The sequence below is a fragment of the Periplaneta americana genome, chromosome 7, assembly GCF_040183065.1.
Source record: "Periplaneta americana isolate PAMFEO1 chromosome 7, P.americana_PAMFEO1_priV1, whole genome shotgun sequence".
Taxonomy (NCBI): Eukaryota; Metazoa; Arthropoda; class Insecta; order Blattodea; family Blattidae; genus Periplaneta; species Periplaneta americana.
This window is the reverse complement of record NC_091123.1, coordinates 33,908,855-33,931,652: the sequence shown is the minus strand read 5'-3', so window position 1 is coordinate 33,931,652 and position 22,798 is coordinate 33,908,855. Positions and strand designations below refer to the sequence as shown.

The 22,798-nt window shown below is 34.0% G+C and overlaps 1 protein-coding gene across 1 annotated transcript in view; it reads left to right on the top strand.

Moving 5' to 3' along the window:
- The window catches only part of LOC138703046 (uncharacterized), a 36,414-nt gene extending 21,302 nt beyond the window's left edge, over window positions 1-15,112 (top strand). Inside the window, exon 4 of the mRNA XM_069830582.1 lies at window positions 11,503-15,112. Coding sequence (XP_069686683.1) covers window positions 11,503-11,573 — 71 coding nt within the window. The 3' untranslated portion in view covers window positions 11,574-15,112. The remainder of the gene's footprint in view (window positions 1-11,502) is intronic.
- Window positions 15,113-22,798: the final 7,686 nt, after the last annotated feature.

Here is a 22,798-nt window from a genome sequence, read left to right as displayed (position 1 = left end):
TCCATGGCGTGTCTGTCGCCAATCTTGAACGATTCTGTTTATATATAATGAACAGAAGTGGTGAAAGACCACAGCCTTGTCGTACTCCACTATAAATGGGTCGCCATTGTTAAAGTCTATTGTTGCTTCGAATTGCTAGATGGTTGTTTTATATATGTTGTAAATATTTTGTATAATCTGTTGAGGTACTTGATCATCTGCCAAAATCTGAAGTAATTTATTCCGATTAACTTTATCAAAAGCTTTTTTAAAGTCAATGAATGCCATATGCGTTTCTAGATTAAATTCTCTATGTTTCTCAACCAGTAATTTCAATGCAAAATATCCATCACAACAGGATCTTCCTCGAAGAAAACCATTTTGTTCTTCACTGATAATATTGTCGTAATGCTCATAGAGTTTGTTTTTCAAAATATTTGTATAAATTTTATATCCTGCGTTCAATAAACTTATTTCTCTATAATTATCCGTAATTTTCAAATCTCCTCTTTTATGTATAGGGATTACAATAGATTTAGTCCAACTTTCTGGAATTCCTTGTCCTTCCCATATCAAATTCAAAAATCTAAAAAATCTTTGTAGAAATTTATGGCTAGCACATTTGAATAATTCACTATTTATTAAATCTTCTCCTGGAGATTTATTGTTTTTCAATTTAGCCAAGCCCACTTGTAGTTCATCCATAGAAATTAACTCAATTAAAGGATTAGCAGAAAATGGAAGCGTGAGAGCTTGTGTTGATGTAGACCATAGTTGTTGAAAATAGTGTAACCAATTGTCCTGGGAAACAACATTTATTCTTAGATTATCTTTAACTTCACAATTTAATTTCTTAAGAATTTTATAAGTCTGTGGTTGAGGCCGAGTAATATCATTTTCTAAGTATGCCACAAAGTTTATCCAGATCTGTCTATGTTTTTTTTCGAACTTCTCTCTTTGCGATTGCCCGTTTCTTACGATAATCAATTTGATCTTCTTCTTTCTTGGTTGAGATATACTTATTGTATGCTTGTCTTTTTTTATCTGCAATTATCTTGCTTATATCATCATCCCACTGTCGCAATCCTTTCTTTCTAAGCCACACCTTTTTTTTTGTCCCAAACTTTCTTTCGCGGCTTGTGTTAAAATTTGTTTCATATTTAACCATTCATCTTCAACATTATCAAGGAGGGGTAATTGATCTACAAGAATATCCATTCTATTTCGGTACAGATTAGCAATACTAAAATCTCTAAGTAAACTGACTTTGAAGAGTAAATTATCATTTTTCATATGCTTTTTCTTTCTCAACCATCTTGGTTTTAAACGTACTGGGCTAATTAGTAGATAATGATCCGTTTCTAATTCCTGGCTTCTAAAAACTCGGGCGTCCATAACCATGTCTGATAAACGAATATTACATATGATATAATCGATGATAGATATTGAATTCCTGGCTTCCCATGTATATTTATGAATTTCTTTATGTTCGAATATTGTATTCATGATTTTGAGTTGATTATACATCACAAAATCAATTAATCTGTTACCATTATTATTATTACACGTTTCTTCACCATGCGTACCTACAAATTGTTCAAGTTTTATATTTCCTACTCTAGCATTAAAATCTCCTATGATTAAAAGCAAATCTGATTTGTTAACTTTACTGACAATTTTTTGTAAGTTAGTATAAAATTCTTCATTTTCTTCTTCTTTCCCTTCTACTGGAGCATAGATTCCAATAACTGTGAGATAACCTCTCTGCAATTTTAATCGTAATTGAATCATTCGTTCATTCCAGTAATAATAATGATCTACAACATGCCTGAAGCGTTTATGTATCATTATCATGATTCCAGCTCTGGCCCTATTCTTGCTGTCAGCACCAGAATAGAACTGAAGGTAGTTTGCAGTTTCTTTAGATTCTTTCAATTTCTTTTTTAGTTTTCGAAAGTACTGCTATTGAAATATTCTTTTTGGTTAAAATATCATCTAATTTTTCTTCTTTGTATGAAATGCCCTGTGCATTCAAAGTTCCAAATTTTAAAATATTTTCTTTTTTCCATGTCTTGTCCTTGTTCTTGCCTGTGTAGTCATCGTTATAATCCATCTTTGTCATCCGAGGCTTCTGTTGAGACTTGAAAGCAATGTGAAAATGACGCTCAACGGGTTGCTAGCCCAGAGAGGTACAATTGGTGGGGTTCCCACCTATGCAGCATTTCCTCTGCATATGACATTTCAGTTATACCGCTGATACTCGGTCCCCAGAGCCTCGTTCGTTCAAAACGGGTTGCACCACGTGAAGGTGAGGATGGGATTTGGGTAGGAGAGGTTGTAGATGGAATGCACATCACTACCTTTTAGCAACCCTACAATACATAGCAAGCACATTAATTCAATTTATAAGCATAAGCAATTCATCAGTTGACTAGAACATACTCGTGTAAGTATGAACTAATTTTGTTAATTATGTTCTAAACCTTCCTTCTCGGATTCTCAAAGCTTTAAAATACTTAACCAGTGCATTGAAGACTTACTTACTCGTACAAATTACTTTTAGAGAACCCGCAGGTTCATTGCCGCCCTCACATAAGCCCACCATCAGTCCCTATCCTGAGCAAGATTATTTCAGTCCTCACCATCATGTCCCACATCCCTCAACTCCATTTTAATATTACCCTCCCATCTACGTCTCTACCCCGCAAAGGTCTTTTTCCCTCAGTCTCCCAACTAACACTCTACAAGCGTTTCTAGATTCACCCATACGTGTTATATGCCCTGCCCATCTCAAACGTCTGGATTTAATGTTCCTAAATATGTCAGGTGAAGAATACAATGCGTGCAGTTCTGCGTTGTGTGGCTTTCTCCATTCTTCTGTAACTTCAACCCTCTTAGCCCCAAATATTTTCATAAACAATTGAAGACTACCATACATAAACAGCTGAGACTAATAGGAGGTAGATGGAAATCTGATTTATGTTCTGTATCAAAGTTATTAATGTCTTATTAATACTAAATGTATCTTGATTTTTTATATAAAACATCATCAGAGATAGAATGTAATCATAAGGTAAGCTCAGCATTTCGAAGTTGTGGAAAATCGTTTTACCCACTTATACACACCAGTCATTATTCTCAAAGATTTCTTTTGTAAAAGAAAAATATGTTTGGTTTCAAATTACTTACCCCAGAATATTCATCCATATGTAGAATTAAAGTATGCAAAGTATAGTAGAGGAGGCAAGACTTGTTCTGTGACCTTATTAATCCCAGTGGTTATATCACCAATGGCTATGGAGGGGGAAAATAAGTTTTTAGTCTGGGATGAACTTCCGAGTCGGTAAATTAAATAAACCGAAACAAATTTTGTTTCTGATCCCCCAGCCTTTCCCTTCTAACGTATCTCACGTGTCATTTTATATAGCCAAAAGAGCCACCGGCGTAGCTTAGGCGGCTAAGGAACTTGCCTGCCTATCCGGAGTTGTGCTCGGGCGCGGATTCGATTCCCGTTTGGGCTGATTACCTGGTTGGGTTTTAGCCGAGGTTTTCCCAACTATAAGGCAAATATCAGGTAATCTATGGCGAACCCTCGGCCTTATCTCGCCAAATATCATCTCGCTATCATCAATTCCATCGACGCTAAATAACCCCGTAGTTGATACAGCGTCGTTAAATAACCAAGTAAAAAAATAGTCAAGAGGCACTTCTATAAGAGACCCATGGGCTGGTAAAAGCGAGAAGTGTTCAAACACACTTGAAATTTCATTAAGAGAAAGACCAATGTAATAAATAAAATTAAAATATTCAACAATAAAGTATGACACTAACAAAAATAAGGTTTGCACCGAAGCACTAAAGGCGCGTCAAGACAAACAAGAGCGCACGAAGTATTCGGCGAACAAAAGTTGTAAAATTTGTTTCACGACTCAGTCCATAATTTCGAAGCTTCCTTAATCCTTATCGGGTAGTAAATGTGGCTGGGTACTGTGTTGAAATGTCGAAACCTCTGGTAAACATATTTCCTTTTGATCCAACACTGTTGGTGGCCCGGGTTCGAATCCCGGTCGGGGCAAGTTACCTAGTTGAGGTTTTTTCCGGGGTTTTCCCTCAATCCAATACGAGCAAATGCTTGGTAACTTTCGGTGCTGGACCCCGGACTCATTTCACCGGCATTATCACCTTCATTTCATTCAGACGCTAAATAACCTAAGATGTTGATAAAGCGTCGTAAACTAACCCATTTCCTCCTCCTCCTCCAACACTGTTCCCCGTGGACAAATTGACTACAAAATTTCGAACAAAAACATTGTAGAAATATGTTCCGGAAAGAAATGTTAATATAACCATATGAACTTTATTTTGTAGGTTATTTTTGGCAACTGTAGTCATAACAATCTTCTCTCTGCTTATTATTTGTGGCCGGAAAGCTATGCCATACGCTACAGAATATGTGCAATTATTACGAAATACATGCGAAAGGTGACTGATCGGAAGATTTTACGGAGACAGTGTTGCTTCCAATACCGAAGAAAAATAATGCCAATAAATGCAACGAGTTCAGGATTATCAGCCTGATATCACACTCGGCGAAGATTCTTCTGCGTATACTGAATCGACGTTTATATTCTAAGATGAAAGGATAGTTGGAAAAAGAGCAGTTTGGCTTCAGGAAGGGAAAAGTTAGAAGAGATGCAATTGGACTGTTACGAACAATATTAGCGGCCAAAGACACCCAGAGAAGAATAAAGAAGTGTATATAGTATTTGTGGATTTATAAAAGGCGTTTGACAGAGTGGATTGGAATAAACTGATGGGGATTCTAAAGAAAACTGGCTTGGATTGGAAAGAGAGTAGGTTGTTCAGTAACATTTATATGAATCAACGAGTCAAAGTGAGGATAGGAGAAGAAATGTCAGAAGGCAGCGAAATAGGGAAAAGAGTACGTCAAGGATGCCTTTTATCATTTACTCTGTTCAATATCTACTTGGGGGATTTAATGAAGAACTGTTTTCAGAACATGGGAGGAGTGATAGTAGGAGTAAGAAGAATAAAGTTCATAAGATTTGCTGATGATATGGCGTTGTTAGCAGAAGAGGAGACGAAATTAATGGATATGCTACTGGAGCTAAATGACAGCTGTGAGCAGTAAGGAATGAAGATAAATGCCAACAAGACGAAGACCATGGTCATAGGAAGAAAAGTAGACAAGGTAAACTTGCGAATTCTAAATGAGGCAGTAGAGCAAGTGGACAGCTTCAAATACTTGGGATGTACTATAAGCAGTAACATGAGCTGCTGCCAAGAAGTCAAAAGGAGAATATCAATGGCCAAGGAAACTTTTAATTAAAAAAGGAGCATCTTCTGCGCACCTCTGAAGAAAGAACTAAGGAAGAGACTAGTGAAGTGCTTTGTGTGGAGTGTAGCATTGTATAGGGTAGAAACATGGACATTGCGAAAAAGTAAAGAGAAGCGACTACTGTAGAAGTATTTGAAATGTGAATATGGAGGATGGAGCGTGTGAAATGGACAGACAGAATAAGAAACGAAGCTGTGTTGAAAACAGTGGGTGAAGAAAGAATGATGCTGAAACTGATCAGGAAGAGGAATTGGCTGGGTCACTGGCTGAGAAGAAACTACTTACTGAAAGATGCACTGGAAGGAATGATGAACGGGAGAAGATTTCGGGGCAGAAGAAGATATCAGAAGATAGAGACAACATTAAGATATATGGATCATATGCGAAGACTAAGAGGAAGGCAGAAAATAGAAAATACTGGAGAATGCTGGGTTTGCAGTGAAAGATCTGCCCTTGGGCAGAACATTATGAATGAATGAATGAAATTTAAAAAATAAGTCCATAAATAAAAACTAGTGAAACGTTAAAAACCCCATTTCCGATAAAAATACGAATGTGTTGTTTTCACTATCTAAAATCGTTAATCATTTGTACTTCATGATAAACACTATAGTGTGGACTTCAAATACTGTGTATGTTAACATTAATTACGGCTTCGTATCGTGATAAGCTTATGTTGAAGTAAATTTTGAAAACAAGCCCATAAATACGTAAGAACTGATAAAATATTAAACATCACATTCCCCGTAAAAGTATGACTAAGTTGCTTTCGTTGTCTACAACCGTTAATCATTTGTACTCTGTGATAAATACCTCAGCTATGACTTTTAAAAACTGTGCCAGTTAGTCGTAATGGTGGTTTTACGTCGTGATAAACTTATTTTAAAGTTTTTACAGACGATAAACATTCCACTGAAAGAGTTTAGTCTATTGATAGGGTCGTCCAAACCTGTGGAGTAACGGCTTGCGCGTCTGGCCTCGAAACCAGGTGGCCCGGGTTCGATTCCTGGTCGGGGCAAGTTACCTGGTTGAGATTTTTTCAGGGGTTTTCCCTCAAACCAATATGAGCAAATGCTGGGTAACTTTCGGTGCTGGACCTCGGATTCATTTCACTGGCATTATCACCTTCATCTCATTCAGACGCTAAATAACCTAACCTGTTGATAAAGCGTCGTTAAATTACCTATAAATAATAATTGATAGGGTCTATTAAGATTTTGTCTCCCATAAGATCTAGAAATTTCTCAGATTTGTTGACATTTAACATTAGTTAAGTCACTTACTATCTATGTGTAAGTGTTAAAAGTGTATATAGAACAATGAAGAATTATTTAAATGTATGTTACTTGGACAACACTAATAAATCTGACCAATGAAAAACAATGCCGAGCTCCAACACAAGGTTTCCTTCATTGACTTTGTTCTCTAGCGACAGTGTGATAAGTGGATCAATTACATTTTCTAATATGTTCAGATACAATTCTCCAATCAGGTTTCCTTCATTAAAATCGGTCTAACAATATCTTCCCCAAAACTTCCAGCCCACACATTGATCTTCTGAAGAAACTGAGTGTTATCTCCACGAAATACATGAGGATTTTCAATGTTACAGTACTTAAAATTGTGTTTGTTGACAAACCCATTTAATAAAAAAGTCGTTTCCTCACTAAAGAAAATATTTTGTGTCAAATTTGGACCATCTTCAATTCTCTGAGACATCTGTTCACAAAATTCTACTCTTCTATCAAAATCATCTTCGCTGAGCTGTTGATGACTTTGTATTTTGTAGGGGAAAAATTTGTTCATTTTCAGCACTTTATGTATAGAACTAACAGAACTGTTTGTTACAGCAGCTACTTTTGATATGGAGGTGGTGGGTTCATTAATTAAATGACCTAGTATTTCAATCTGCGAAGTTTCATCAAGTTTTCTAGATTGGTCATTTGCTTTATTGCACACAGAAGCAGTTTCTTCAAATTTCCGTATTAGATCTATGACATCGGTAACTTGCATTTTTCTCAGAATGCCTCTCGATGAAAGCTCCAGCAGTTCCAAGAGCACAACGCTTGTAATTAAGGGGAGAAGATGGTATTTTTTGGTGAAAAATGAGTAAATTAAAAAAAATTCTTTGAAATACTCTGATATGTGTGGAATACATAGCATAACATTTTGTGGGTATTTGTGCCCTTATCGGATGTTGAGTCTCCATTTTTAAACTTCCTGCGCTATGGATTTTTAAATCACACGCCCCTTTTATTGTTGTTTCCGGTAAACCAAATTTTCAAAAAAAAAAAAAAATTTTTTTTCTTTAAAATATCCTTTGATATGTGTGGAATGCATTGCATAACATTTTGTGGGTATTTGTGCTCTTACCGGATGTTGAGACGTCATTTTTAAACTTCCTGCGCTCTGGATTTTTAAATCACACGCCCGCTTTTATCGGTTTCCAGTAACTTCATTTTTTTTTTTTTTTTGCTACATTGCCAGACAAAAATGGATGTAATTTCTGAACTATTAAACATACATGCATGAAATTTAGAACATACATTCATTAGACTATTAGGAAACTTTTCTCTGTAACAGAATTTTGTTAATTGATTTCATTAAAAAAATACGTCCGTTTGTTTGCAACAAAGTAAATCAGAAAATTGTTATTAAATTTCAATTGTTTATTTTACAAACATAGGGACTAATATCAAAATTCTGTTACAGACAGTTTGTAGAACATGCTTTTACAAATACATTGCAAAAACTGTTTGAATCTATCTTTAAGAACGGTTCAGGTATATCGGTTTTAGTACAATCCTGCATTGGGTATATATTTTTTTTCAAATTTGGGCCCCCAAATATTTTTTTTTTCAAAATATTTTTATTTGGTTGAGTTGCCACAGCTATGAACTCTCTACATACAAAAAATTTATATTTTACACCAAATAGGAAAAAAGTTAAAAAAATACCATCCTCTCCCCTTAACAAATAAAGACGTAGTTTTCCACTCATTAGTGTGCGACCTATAAATACTAGGCTTACTTAAAGTGCTTGAGCGATAACCTGAAAGTAAAACTAAAAATATACCAGAAGGAAAAGCCCTACGTAACTCCAAATGATAAAACAGAAAGTTGTTAAATATATGCAAATGATTTCGTTTGGTTGCGTGACGTTCCCCAATTCTTATTTCGTTTACATCTAACAACCAGATACATTCTGAGTTATTAAAACTTTCGCTCGTGTATTAATAACTTGATTAACACACTGTAATTACCCTCGACCACTACATCAGCTTCATTATAATTCAGTTGAGCGATATTTCTAATTCCTTATTGCTGTATGGAATGGACGTCAATTCAGGAAAGTAGAGAATAATTTCAATGAATTTACATGTCACCCTAAAATAAACATGTAGCACAACGAACATCTCGGCAATAGCTGTCCGTGTGCGTACGGTGCAATTCTTCCTTGTTCACTTCTTCATCGTTTTTGCTTTTGTGTTTTAATAACCTTTCTCAACTTCTTTCTTATTTTCTCTACTTTCAATCGTATTATTTTCTTGTTACCTTCTTATCTTCCGGGGTTCGATCCCGGGGCCGTCTATCCTGACTAGTGATTCTAGTGGTTTTCCATGTTCCTCCAGGCGTATGCTAGGATAGTGCCAATTTCAAGGTTCACGACCAGACTCTTCCCCAGTACTAATTATGCAGAGAGACCTGCACAATTTTAATGACTTATATAACTTCTGAACCAATAAGCAAACGTGTGCAATCTATTCTGAATTACAGAGTAAATGCGGGAGATTCCTCAGAATAAATGGTGAAAATGTTTTACACCTGCATCCATACACAACTGTGCTCGTCGCACCATATTCTGTGACGTTCTCCAAAGTGTATCCTCACTATATGGACCAAGACTATACAATTCAGTATTGAAAAACAATCCAGACCCAAGCAAGTTACACATTCTTAAATTTAAAAATAAAATGAAAATGTTTGTATGATATTTGATAAATTTTATTATTATTTTCTAAGTGTTACTAGCATTATATGGTACTAATTTTTATTATATTTATCTGATGCATGTAACCTATAAGATAAAACATTGTAATAAATACAAATAGATCATTTTCTTAATTAATAACAGTGTATATCTCCAATAAATGATTTCTTAGCATCGCCACAGATACACTTGATTGTACTTGTCACTATCTCTTGTCACTAGAGAGTTCTTGAAATTTATATTTTCCCCGCCGTTCATACAATATTTTGATATGATACCTCTTTCACAAAAGGGGAGATCTATAACTGACACTAGATTAATATATTTCAGTATTATTTGTATTTATCCTGGTAATAATGAACAGTTTGACTCGTAGACATTTTGTTTTTGCAGCTTTAACTTCCCACGATTGTACGAGAAGATTCGAAGAGAACGGCAGTTACGTATACTTTCGGCTCCCCCCTACTACCATTAATGCACAACACAATGTCAATACGGCGGTTGCTGTCGTCTGCGATACAACAAACTTTTCTGTTGATTTTCGAGTTCGTCATTTTTTCCGGTTATTATATGCTTATTTAGGTTGTGTTAACTCTCGCTAGTATATTTTATTTTATCCGTCTTAGTATTTATTTTATTATTGTAAATATTTTTGTTTTATCACTATTATTATTATTATTATTATTATTATTATTATTATTATTATTATTATCATTATTATTATTAATGTTATTATTAATGAATTTTTTAGTATTACAATCTTTGTATCATTTCTGTCACGATTATGCTATTATTATTATTATTATTATTATTATTATTATTATTATTATTATTATTGTTACTATTATTTCTATCATCAGCATTATTAGTTGATCCCTGTAAAATTTATGTAGACTACTGGACTGTACCCGAGCACGAGCATATGCTCATTTCGGGTATCCATACATATGTATTAATTTCAAATGTAAATTGTAAATAAATTTGAATTTGAATTTGAATTTATGTTGCTGATTTCATTCCTAATGGAGTTCATCAAGTGACCGCGCTTTATTCTTGTATACTCTGTTCTTAATTAGCCCCATAAGAATAAATTCGGAGAGGGTAGGTCAGGTGATCTGGGGGGCCACAGATTTTTTAGATTAGGCGATCACCGAAGAAGCCGGCTATATTTTATTTATTTATTTATTTATTTATTTATTTATCCATTCATCCAGCTATGACAGGGGAAATCATCGTGCTAACCACACGATACCTCCATTATGGTTGGATGATCGTCCACCTCTGCTTCGACATGTAGAGACCAGGAGCCGACTGGTCGGTCTGGGTCCTTAAGGGACTGTAGCGCCAGGATTACTAATAATCTTTAAACATCTGAGAATAAAATAAAATAAAACAAACTGAATTTTTTTATATTTTCACTGACACTCATTTTTAACTCCAACTGAAAATCTGGTAAGAAAAACGAAGCTGAAACTCTGTGTAGCCTTTCTTCTCTCTGCTGAAAGGTCCAAATAATATGAAGACTCCTTCCCTCGCATTTTGGCTAAAGTAAATCCCTGAGAGGATAAAAATAAAGGAGGGAGCATTCCAAGCAAATATGCTTGATATCGGTGCGACGGATATGACGTCAAACTACACCCTTTATGCCCCATAATCCTCCGCGAAATACCGCTAATCGCCAAATATTCAATTGCTACTATCGGTTTCTGCCATACGTAAACGGTTTAGAATGGATGTAGAGGTAACAGGAGTATTAGCAGATTATTGCATCAATATAAATTTCACTGTACATTTATTAAAAGTGTTATGGTTGTGACATGGACTGAACACTTCATTTCTTTTCCACATTCTTTCTCTTATCAAGAAGGATGTTGGCACTCCTTCATATGTTAAAGCATAGGGGGACATATCAACGGACATATTCTACAGTTGAGCCGAACAGAATATTAGCTTATTTATAAAAAAAAGTAACACTTGCTGAACTTTACACTTTTGAAATATTCATAACAACACGAAACAATTTGTAATCGTAATAATATGAACAAAACAGCTGGTAAATACACCGGAAAAAGAGATGAACTATGGGTAATTTGACGGCCATACTAGTACACCTTTTTGGTTCCACCGTTTCAATCTTATGGACCAAGGTTGGTAAATCCGTTCTTTCTTTGCAGACGCGGCGGGGAGGCCGATGGCCACTCTGGCGGGGCTGCTGCTGGTCCTGCTGACGGGGGCCACTCTGTAGCAGCCGACAGTCTTCGACCGCAGTGCCGATGCTTCCTTTTCATTATTGAAAATGTGAAAAATATTGCAGTAATGTCTACAATATAATATGTAAACTCGGGCAATTACTGTCGCCCATTCTATTCTAAAATCTTTGTTATGGTGCAGCAATAAATACGTAAATATGTGTTACGTCCACAAAATGAAGACATATCCCCATGTACACAATTTGTTTGCAAAGTCTCTATCTACTTTGGTGTAAAAGCAATTTGTTTTCTAAATGCTATGTATAGACTTCACTCGAGGTGTTTTAGACGAAATAGTTTGTGTTCATTATTTTATTTCCTTCTTCATTAAAAACTTACTCATCTAATGTAGTTCATAAATGATCAATAAGAGGGCTTATATAGCTGTCTTGATGGTCAGTCTGAAGTTCAACCCCGATTCAGTTATGCGGCCACCCGCAACGCAGTGTAGAGGAGAGGGTGATGCGATGAGTGAAAAGCAAATATTTCGATAAGAAACGCAGGCTTGGCCATTATAACAAGGTTTACAGGCAGTACAGTACTTAATAAATTCGTCACTTCATGATAACAATTATAAAGAAAATTAATAGGACTTACAACAATTTATTGTTGATAATACTAAAAACTGAAACAACTTTTTTGTCTCTCAGACTGACATATAAACAAAAATGTAACTTCCAAATAATTAAGGTACTTATATACCCTTAATTTTTCATTTTCCTTAAAAAAATTATTTTTTATTTTTATGTTACCTGAAAGCTTGAACTTCCTTAGTTTTCAAATATATATCAGTTTTGTCTCTCTATGATGTTTGGTTATTTAATTGGTTGATTTGTATTGACCGGAAGCACTTTTTCTTTAAACCGGAAGTGCAGTTCTGCAAGAATATATCCATCAGGTAGAGCTAGGATTTATCTGAGTATAGCTGAGTCGATGTGAAGCCGGTTAAGAAGGTTTTAAGCCTGGTTGACAAGATTCGAAATGCAGGAAAAGTCACAAGGACTAGACAATGCAGCTTTTAAACCCCCGCTGTTTTGTAAGTAGCGCTTAAGAGGATTAAAGACCCTTAGCGCTAACTAATGGAAGTACTGAATGACAAGTATGAGGAGTGGGAGGAATGGCTTGCATGTTTGTAAACTATACCGACTAAAAATATTAGTTTTTACTACATACGAATCCTAGCCATCACATTCTGTCAATTTCATATATTTTTTCGTTTAACAGAAATTCGAATTTGGGATAGAGTTTCACTGTATTATTTTTCATACAGTCAGGAAGCTATGTGTTTGGTTTTACAATTTTTCATATCCACAGGATGTAGATTATTTTTCTCTACGTTTAGTTTTTCAGCATTTTACAACACAATGCTAACACAGAGTGCACTTAGAATTGAGATATTTTCATCATTCTTTCACCAAAATGAAGCTGATTGATACAAAAAGTATCCTACTGCTTAAGAAAGTTAATTTAAAATTCAAGATCTTAATTTTTTATTTTTATGTTTGAAATTTTCAAAAAAATAAAATTACATTTTTATTTAATGGAATAAGATAAGGAAAAAATAAGATAAGGAAAAACTATTTTCACAGCTTATTCTGTGTTCTTTTAGTAGTAAGACAGTGAAATAAATTTTGTTCTAACATAAAAACTGTGGGCTAAAAACTAAAATAAATTTCAGATTTCGATTTTAAAAACTGCCTCCCTGCCCTCCCAAAAATATTTGAATTTATTTTGTGTGAAAATCCTTAATTATGTGTGAAGGAATCGGGGAGAAAAGAGTTTTTAAAATGTGGATAAAAATTGCAAATTTTTCTTCCATGGGTAGATAAGTACCTTGACATTCTTCAACCTGTTCCACTAGAGCAATGGTGGGCATTCCTGCGGTATTGCCGCAGTGACGTCAGACCTCAGCGAAGCATCAAATTTACCCCCTACCTTCCCCTTCCCCCACTCCATGAAGATACTGCGCGTGTACGTGGCGGATTAAACTGGATTCCTGTACTTCGGAGCTTCATTAGTGACACAATGTCTTTCACAGAATCATATGAATCGAGAGGATATCACAATTACAAGAAAGGCGGTTCTTTCATTTCTCAAGTTTAGGATAAGTTACAAATATTCAGGACGCGAAATTAAATATGTACATTCTTAAAATAGATCACCTGTTATACGAGTTCAAAGAACACAGATTCAGTGATTTTCAAAGGATGGAGAAAGAGTTTAATATTTTGCCACTCCTTTTCATATTTAAATTGAAAATGTTATCTCAGAATTGCAGGTAGAGGTACTGGATTTGCAGAATGATGGCTTCTTGAAAGCAGAATGTGAAGGTCTACTGGGGGCTAAAAATGTTTAAAGATGTCCAGTACTGCATATCCACTGCTTAGACAGTTTGATTAAAAAGATAATGAGTACCGTCATTTCCCATAACTATGGTCCTGGAACATAACTATTGTCCACGATACAACTATTCAAATTTTGTACTCCATAACGTAGTACGTCGTTTATCTGTATTTTTGCTGTACTGTAGTTTGAATTCAAGTCACTGCAGCTATCTATGAACGGTCTATGTTACTTCTACAATGATCTTTGAATGGTTGTATCGTGGACCATAGTTGTGTCCCAGGACCATAGTTACGGGAAATGACGGTATGTATTCATCAACCTACCAGTGCAAACAGCTGTTTTCTAAAATTAAATTTATAAAGTCCAGCCACAGATCCCGCTTAAGCGATGCTCATCTCCTTGCGCAACTGAAAATAGCGTGCACAGATATAATCCCAATTTCGAAGAAATTGCTTTGAAAAATGATTAATTAAATATCACGTGAATGGACTATTCTAATTACATGTGGTAGGTAGGAGTGTAGTGGCGTAACTGTCTGTAAATCCGTCACTGCACTGTAGAGTGCAACCCCTCCCACAGTATGTAGTTGCCATTTAAATCCTGTCTTGTGGGTTGCGTTCATTTTGTCCGCCACTGCACTAGTGCGTAAAACTCAGGTCTTATATCTGTTGTCAGTCGAAATTGATCAGAAAGTTCGCTAACTGATACTCCAGACCTATATTTAGATTTTATTGTAAACAGTTGTACCCAACATAGGTCGTACTAAACAACATCAGTAATTGGCGTATTCAAAGAAACGATGATCTGGATATTTATTTTTACAAAAATGTTTGAAAAGATTGTACGTTGTCACCATATTGAAGACTTCCACTGTGCATGAAATTGTCTCTTTCTTGAGGTACAGATCGAGAAGCAAAATTTAGACCACCTGAATTGTCCAAGTTCCAGTTTTAACATACTGCGCAGGCTCAGGAAATACTGAGTAATCTCTTGTTAAGTTTTGTAGTTTCATAAGGACTCGAAGTTTACAGCACTCATAGTATGATGGGATGTATTTAAAAACATATGAGTAGATTTTAAGCATAAAATATGTCACTGATTTTAAATCTTTTGCTGATCATGATAAGAGATAACATCTTATAAACGTAAAAAAGTTTACTGAAGTTCAAATAAAAATACTCAAATCATATGACTGCTTTCAATTTATTTGTGTAATCTTCCCTAAAGAAGAGATGGGCCGACTCTCGGTAGCGCAAAGTCTATGGTCTATAGAGCGATTCATACGATAACATTGTGCCAATATTTCGCTTACTTGGTTACTGAGCGTCCGATTCAATTACTATTGAATCAGCGCTGCCAACAACTGCACGATCTGGATCGTACATTTAAAGGTAATTTTTTTTATGTTGCCTAAAATGTACGATCAAACCGGTGAATGAAACGTCAGATTTGCTATTCTACAAACAAACAGTAAGCCTATTATTATTATTATTATTATTATTATTATTATTATTATTATTATTATTATTATTATTATTATTATTATTATTAAGGGTTAAATCTAAATGTAAAATAATATAGCAACGGTAGATAGTATTTTGTTCTATTCCCGGCCTGTTTTTTTACCAAAGCTCTCTGTTCAAGGCATTATATCTTCTTAGATAAAAGCTATACAATCGTGTCCATTTGCACCACATAACTGGTTCAAATACGTGTCCATTGTTCTGAAGATTACCTAACCTCTAGGCCAGTGATGTCAAAGCAAGCGCATTTTTCTTACCTTGACGTCGTGCGCGGGAATCAAGCGCTCCGCATGGAAGGAGGAATAAGAAGCTTGTTGGATTAAAAAAACAGTGGTGCACAAACTTCAAACGGAACCTGAAATTTTATGTTGTTATTTTTATATGGCTTCTTTCTATTTGATATTAACTATATTGTCTGTAAAACAAAATTATTTATTCCAATTTCTTAATATTGCAGTTGTGTTTTAAACGTTAATAACATAATAAAGAGTAAAGAAGGAATATTCACATAAATTCCATATTCCCTACAACTATACTGTACTAAGTGAATGAAACACATCATTCATAAACAAAAAGAGATTGAGTATTATGTGATAAGTTGGAATTGATCTTTGTGGTATATTTAGCCTTATAAAAGTAATCAATGAACTAATCAAAACAATGTTATAGTACAAAGTAAATTTACCTAGGCACTGTATATGTTTTAAGTGTAACTAATATTCCATAACAAAACTCTTATCGCATTATACTTTTAAGGTGATATTGGTGCGCAACTTCCTATCATCAAATATTAAATTATTTTCTCGAAACCTGCTGAAGCTGACATTTTTACAACACATGGGTGTATATATTTTGCTTATGATGTAACAGTAGTTGCTTTGTTAATTCATTTCCTTACAAACAATTTTCCATGCGAATATTTTCAAAATTTGTAATACACTATCTTCAGTAATACGTATTTACAGTATATTAGATTTACGAAAACATTATTTCAGTACCTGCAAGGCTACTAAATAAATAGGCCTATATCTGAAAATTTCACTTTTCTATAAAAAAAAAGTTGAAAAAATATTCCTTTTGAATAAAAAAACAAATTTGTGAAAAATGAGCATTAAAATTAAAACTTACATGAATAATTTCGAAGGAAAAATTGTTCGGGGGCCGGGTATCGAACCTTTGGTTAAATGTACCAACGCTCTACCAACTGAGCTACCCGGGAACTCTGCCAGACACCGATCCAATTGTTTTCCTCTGTATCCACAGACCTCAAAGTGGGCTGACAACCGTCAAGCAACAAACATTGAGTGCACACTAACTCTGTGTGACTTAAATTGTGGTTTTCTGTTAACGAATAGTGATGTGTATTATGCAAATCAAGCATTCAACTTACATTCTTATAATGCATTTATACTTCTCAGACAAATCTAAAAATTAACATGGATACAGTTTTGGTAAGTTCTCTTCCCTTTATCCACTGAATCAGTGCTGGCCATCCCTGTATATAGCTCGACCAAGCGGCATACACTATCTCACTCGTCTATCTCTTTCCTTTCCGTTGTAAAGCGCTCAGGCTTTCCTGAGCTCTAAAGCGCGCGCTTGCGCTTATGAGCATCAATTGACATGACTGGTCTAAGCGCTCTTCACTTCGTCTTTGCAGTCCGTGTTTGAGAAACATCATTTGCAACACTTACAAAGCGAACTAATTAATCAATGCTGTATGGTGTATGTAAACAGAACGTTTATAAGTCAGTTACAGCATGGCTAGCACGGGTGATATTAAACGACACTATGAATCTTAATGAAGTCGGTGGTAGAAAATGAAGCACAATACTTACTTTGTGGAAATGTTATTAACACTGTTAGAAAATTCCATTAGAGCAATATTTTAAAACATACGATATTAATCAATATGAAGATGTTGTAGATGGTTTTGGCACAACAGTTTAAATCTACAGGGACATCATTTTATTTTTACTAACATTTTTAATATTAGCCTGGCTATGCCTTTAGAGAACCGAAAACACAGTTTGCTATCCCCTTCCACGACTGTAGTTCGATGATACTGGCGAAAAATACTAACAAACCACTTTACTAGGTATAGGAGGGAAGAAAAGTAGTTCATCCATTTACGTAAACTAGGAAATATCGCGATTTTGAATTCGATAATTTTCATTAGGTTTTTGTTTAAACAAAATACAGTACTGTATTAAGAATAAGTGTTTTTACTCACGAACTGAGTTATCCATGCGAACGTATTCATTATGCAGTGTATATTGTACTGTCTACGGCACATTAGCGTACAATATAGAGAATGAAGTTAAATTAAAAAATAACCATAATATGAATATTTAAACACATTTTTGAAAATGGTGGCCGTTCATTTCGATACAGGCTTCAGTTCTTTTGTGCATATTATCGAACTATAGACTATTGCATCTAATTCCAATTACCAGTTTCGTCCTTCGTACTAGTAACTCGTGTTGAAATAATTCTGTACCTACTCTATAAAAGAGTACCTTAAGTACTGTAAATTCAATCTTCACTTCTGCCCGATCCGCACAGATAAAATTACTCAGACATGCTATTTACTGTCCGTCCAAGTGGTTATGCTGCAGGATCGTAGAAAGAGGGGAAATCACGTGACGGTTAATTACTTAACGAGGTCCATTTATTTAAGTTATTTTAAACAGTTGTATTATATTACAACAGAAATTAATGTTTTCGGAAAAGAGCCAAGACAGCCCAGCTTTTACAGAGGGGGGAGCAGAAGCAGGTGGGGGAAATCGGGATGCAACGTAGTTAAACGGACAGTACCCGTGCGAAAATATAATAATATAATTCAATATTGAAAGCTCTTTCGTCACTGGAAAACGCGAACATATTTCAGAATCATACTATAATCACTAACTCAGTGCTGTTTACTATATGCGGCCTTGATTCTGTGTGGACGGTTGAACTTCATTAGTAGAAGGGGTGGGAGTGAAGTACATTCAAAAACTCAGTTACAATAAAAATTGAAGTAAAAATAAAAATGATGTCCCTGTATATTGATGACAAGAGTGTACGAACTTTTCCCTATTTTGTACTGTGACTTAAAATGTAAGCACAGCGACATTACTATAAACTGTTCTAAAATGACAGCTGTTATTTCACACGCTAATATTTATGAATTATTTGTCACAGCTTAACGTTTCAATAACCAGTTTATGATTTGCAGCCTTTCATGTCTAGCGTAAAATATGAGCGACAAAAGAAAAAAGCTTGAGTGCAAAACTAGTTTTGTATAGTTGTATTGCTTCACGTTGTGTAATCGACCTGGACAGTAAAAGTAGGCTATGTATGATTTGTCAGCTAACACAATAATCAAAATTTCGAATAGATAAAAAGCATTACTATTACAAAGCATAAATGTTTGCAGAAAAGTATCCTGTTGGTAACAGCCGTAGAAAATCTGCAATAAGTATCTTACTAACAGCAAGCCAACCTAAGACATGACCTAGAACAGGGAAAAATGGCATCGTTGTCACTAGACTAGACTAGACGGCACTTCGGAAGGCGGTCAGCTAATACATGCGCCGTAGCATTTCTGGTATGTGACGTCACAAGCTTGTACAGTAGAACCAGTTAGAATCAGTCTATAACAAGTACTTCCAGAGTTCGTTTGTTCACGTATGAGTGTTCCAATACAGTGGGGCCCAATTGTATAAAACTCCCTGACTAAAGATCAACTTTGATCGAAGATCGAAAAGTGAACCGAGTTCAGATTCTTCTTCTATTGTATAAAACTTTTCTGCGATCAAATTACCTTGGTTCAAATGCAATCTAAGTTCACGTGAAAAGAATTTGGCAACATCGCATAAACAGGTGAAATATGTGATGCGCCGACCATGTTGTACAAGTTTGTTCAGTGTTGCCAATCTAGCGACTTTAACTCTTTTTCAATAACAATTTCTTTTAACTTTTGCATTGCTTAAATAGGGGTTTAGCAAACTTTTTAGCACCCCATAGTGACAAAATTTAATCTTTCTTTGTTGATAATGAGAAATCTAGCGACTTTACAACTACTTTTTGGCGACTTTCCGTATAACACTCTGTTGGAGACACTGGTTTATTTGTGCAATGTAAATAATGGCGGACAATAAGAAGAAGGTTGACTGTTCTCCAAATTGCTATCATGTTATGGTGTTTGATACTGCTAAACATAATAAAATTTATAAAACGACAAATTGAAAATTTATGAATGTACCTATCACAATCTTTAATAATTATTGGTTGTCATAAACCTAATATAATTATAGGTTATGTTATTTGATACTGCTGTACACGATAGAGCCTTATAAAATATAAGATTGTTTGTGTATTAAGGCAAGAAATTGAAAAAAAATATATATATATATATATATATATATATATATATATACTGTACGTGTAACTACCATATCTATTAATATTAATAACAATGGTTATTCTATTTGCACAGTCTGCCACTCGTATATTTCAAACAGAAAAGAAATAGGCCTAAGTGAACTTGGATCATCTAACTTAATCGGAGAAATTTCTTCAGTCAGAGTTGACTTCAGTTTGAGACAAATTAATCTCAGATTAGACTTTATACAACACAAAATTCCAAGTTCAGCTAGAACAAGGATCAATTTAACCTCTGATCTAAGATTAAATGGTTTATACAATCAGCCCTGAATAAGTAAAACTAACATTTACTGTGTATATGTAAGATAAATAAATGGAAGAATAGACTGTAAAAAGACAAGTATTGCACAGGCAGGCGCGGAAAATAGTGTTTAAGGTGTATAATTATTTTAAAAACGTTGACGAGCAGAACGCTGCCGGCCATCTTGAGCTGGCTGCAACGTTGCCAACGCGCAAGAAACGTCTGTAGAAGCATGGTTGTGGGATTGAGAAACGTGCAAAGAATATTGTTAGTGAAGAAAAGAAGGTTTGTTTGGTGTCATGCTTACGGTAATCAATGGCCACGGTCATTATTGTCTTTTGATAATTTCAATTCTCTATTGCGCTATTTGTATTGCACGTGCGCGTGAAGTACGATGTGGCAATGCTGTACCACAGTCTAGTATATACAGTCGCGAAGCTCAATACGTAGTAAATATGCAAACATTAGGTAGTTGCTCACCACTAGGACCGCTAATATCGCCTCATTACAGGCAATGCAAAATAGTACCGTAACAGTCTATTGTTTCTAGCACCCTCAAAACTCAAGCTTCGTGACTGTATATAGTAGACTGTGGCTGTACGCTGCCTTGCACTCTCTATCTGTCTCTCTCGACGCAAACGCTAGCAGACTACCGTCGTCGACTCTAGCAATAGTGACGTCACAGGGGCAGCGCAGTAAACTGTCTTTGCTTCACCCCCTCCCTTCCGTCCAACTCCCCTAAAGCTCCAGTACACAGGCATCTATCAGCGGCGGGTAACATGATTAGATATAAATTGCTTCTTTCTCAAAACCTTCAACGTCTCTTTGGAAACGTGTGTTTAAGGAAGAATGGGAGGAACAGTATTTTTTGTGCACATGGTGACAATGTAGATGCTCTTGTGTTCTAAAATTCTAATAGGCACTTATAAATCAAACGTCTAGCGACATTATGACACGTCATAAGATTATGACGAAATTATAGTTAAGCATGAACATATCCAATGTATGTAAACGGAAATGTATACAGTAGAAAATAAGTATAAACATAACACTTTCTTTTCGTAGGGCTGGATGGGACGAAATAAATAAATAAATAAATAAATAAATAAATAAATAAATAAATAAATAAATAAATGAATGAATGAATGAATGAATGAATGAATGAATGAATGAATGAATGAATGAATGAATGAATGAATGAATGAATGAATGAATGAATGAATGAATGAATGAATGAATGAATGAATGAATGAATGAATGAATGAATGAATGAATGAATGAATGAATGAATGAATGAATGAATGAATGAATGAATGAATGAATGAATGAATGAATGAATGAATGAATGAATGAATGAATGAATGAATGAATGAATGAATGAATGAATGAATGAATGAATGAATGAATGAATGAATGAATGAATGAATGAATGAATGAATGAATGAATGAATGAATGAATGAATGAATGAATGAATGAATGAATGAATGAATGAATGAATGAATGAATGAATGAATGAATGAATGAATGAATGAATGAATGAATGAATGAATGAATGAATGAATGAATGAATGAATGAATGAATGAATGAATGAATGAATGAATGAATGAATGAATGAATGAATGAATGAATGAATGAATGAATGAATGAATGAATGAATGAATGAATGAATGAATGAATGAATGAATGAATGAATGAATGAATGAATGAATGAATGAATGAATGAATGAATGAATGAATGAATGAATGAATGAATGAATGAATGAATGAATGAATGAATGAATGAATGAATGAATGAATGAATGAATGAATGAATGAATGAATGAATGAATGAATGAATGAATGAATGAATGAATGAATGAATGAATGAATGAATGAATGAATGAATGAATGAATGAATGAATGAATGAATGAATGAATGAATGAATGAATGAATGAATGAATGAATGAATGAATGAATGAATGAATGAATGAATGAATGAATGAATGAATGAATGAATGAATGAATGAATGAATGAATGAATGAATGAATGAATGAATGAATGAATGAATGAATGAATGAATGAATGAATGAATGAATGAATGAATGAATGAATGAATGAATGAATGAATGAATGAATGAATGAATGAATGAATGAATGAATGAATGAATGAATGAATGAATGAATGAATGAATGAATGAATGAATGAATGAATGAATGAATGAATGAATGAATGAATGAATGAATGAATGAATGAATGAATGAATGAATGAATGAATGAATGAATGAATGAATGAATGAATGAATGAATGAATGAATGAATGAATGAATGAATGAATGAATGAATGAATGAATGAATGAATGAATGAATGAATGAATAAATAAATAAATAAATAAATAAATAAATAAATAAATAAATAAATAAATAAATAAATAAATAAATAAATAAATAAATAAATAAATAAATAAATAAATAAATAAATAAATAAATAAATAAATAAATAAATAAATAAATAAATAAATAAATAAATAAATAAATAAATAAATAAATAAATAAATAAATAAATAAATAAATAAATAAATAAATAAATAAATAAATAAATAAATAAATAAATAAATAAATAAATAAATAAATAAATAAATAAATAAATAAATAAATAAATAAATAAATAAATAAATAAATAAATAAATAAATAAATAAAT